Source organism: Buceros rhinoceros, unplaced genomic scaffold (genome assembly GCF_000710305.1).
Source record: "Buceros rhinoceros silvestris isolate BGI_N320 unplaced genomic scaffold, ASM71030v1 scaffold22773, whole genome shotgun sequence".
Taxonomy (NCBI): domain Eukaryota; kingdom Metazoa; phylum Chordata; class Aves; order Bucerotiformes; family Bucerotidae; genus Buceros; species Buceros rhinoceros.
In genome coordinates, this window is record NW_010405696.1 from 19,711 (window position 1) to 21,112 (window position 1,402).

The window sequence follows — 1,402 nt, forward strand, 5'->3', positions numbered from 1 at the left end:
CCTGCCCACAGCGCAGCCCAGCTGGGGAGCACCTCGGGCAGCCCGGGGGCTCCCTTACCAGCCCACCCTTCCACGCAGGTCTGGTGTGTTGGGTTTTTTCCCCCCCTTTAGTTTCCTGAACAACCTCTTGAGCAGAGAGCGCTTGGTCGGTAGGACAGAGAATTCCAGCATGGACAAACGCAGCTGCTGGTGCCCCCGGGCGGGCGCCTGGCACCCTCTGTACGTGTGCTGTCATGGTTTGCTTGGTGTTTTCTCTCTGATGAGCTTTGTCCAAGTGTAGTTTTGAAAACATACCTGCCTTCAGGTCTAAAATTAGAAACCATTGTGCAGACTGGGTTTTTTTATTATTATTATTATTTTGCCCTTTCTTCCTGACCCAGGGAAAACCACCAGCCGTAACGTTCCCATAGTAACACGAAATGGAGGAGAAGTGGCGGAAAGGTCTCTCGCTGTAGGGGCCATGGCGTGCTGCAGCTGAGAGGCACGGGGCTGCTTTCCTCCTTATAAACTAGTGGAATTTTCAAGCTCCCTTAATGAAATGTAAGGTCTGGTACTTAGCAGTACCAGTTCTTAGCAAGACAGAATTCATCTGTCTCTAGGTACAAGTCAATGAGGGGGGAAAAGTCAGTCATTACACCAGAAGATGCAGCATGAAAGAGAAACGTTTAATTGAACACGGAAGATCGGTACAATCCATCCTCTTTGTGCAACAAAAATCCCAAGAGCAGGACTGGGACCGAAAGCTGCTCCAGGGCTGCTGTTACCCTAAGCCTGAGGGAGCACTGCTTCAGTGAGGCAGGTAGGCAGATTCTCAATGCTCCAAGCCAGGCGCAAAACACAAAGCACAATTCCAGAGCCAGCAGAACGATTCCTACTCCGCATTACTCTGGACTACTACCAGCCTTCAGCCCAGGGTGGTCTCCTGTAGCTCCAGGTTGCAGGGGACCAGGACGTAGTCCTAGGCACGGGGAGGGACGAGGGCTGAGCGTGTGCCCCACAGCCTGCACGGGGCTCGCTGCAGCCCACGGCCCCGCCAACACAGTCTGCTGGGGTCAGCCGGGCTGCTGAGGCGCTGCGCCTCGCTAACGTGGTGGAACCGGGCTGCAGGAGCAGCTCTGATTTATGGTGGAGCCGGGAGGTGAGCGCCGCTCCCGGCTTCCCTTTAAATCAAAGGCAGCAGGGAGCAGTTTAAATGTCCTGTCTCTTACCTTGTGAATCACAACACTGACGTCAGTGTAGGTGAAGCCGAAGATGTGGGGCAGGAATATGCCTTCGCTCAGGACCACTGGGAAACAGCGGAGGGAAGGTTGCGAGCTGGGTGCTGCCGCCGTCCTCGCCGCGTGTCGGAGGGCAGCACCCCTGCCAAACTCACCGTTCAGCTGACCCAGCTACCCCTCACGAC

At 55.4% G+C, this 1,402-nt stretch overlaps 1 protein-coding gene across 1 annotated transcript in view; it reads right to left on the reverse strand.

Moving 5' to 3' along the window:
• Window positions 1-904: 904 nt before the first annotated feature.
• The window catches only part of LOC104491419 (protein TENP-like), a 5,240-nt gene continuing 4,742 nt past the window's right edge, over window positions 905-1,402 (reverse strand). Inside the window, exons 14-15 of the mRNA XM_010133844.1 lie at window positions 1,209-1,285; window positions 905-958 (exon numbers count right to left, since the gene is read on the reverse strand). Of these exons, the coding sequence (XP_010132146.1) occupies window positions 905-958; window positions 1,209-1,285 (131 nt within the window). The remainder of the gene's footprint in view (window positions 959-1,208; window positions 1,286-1,402) is intronic.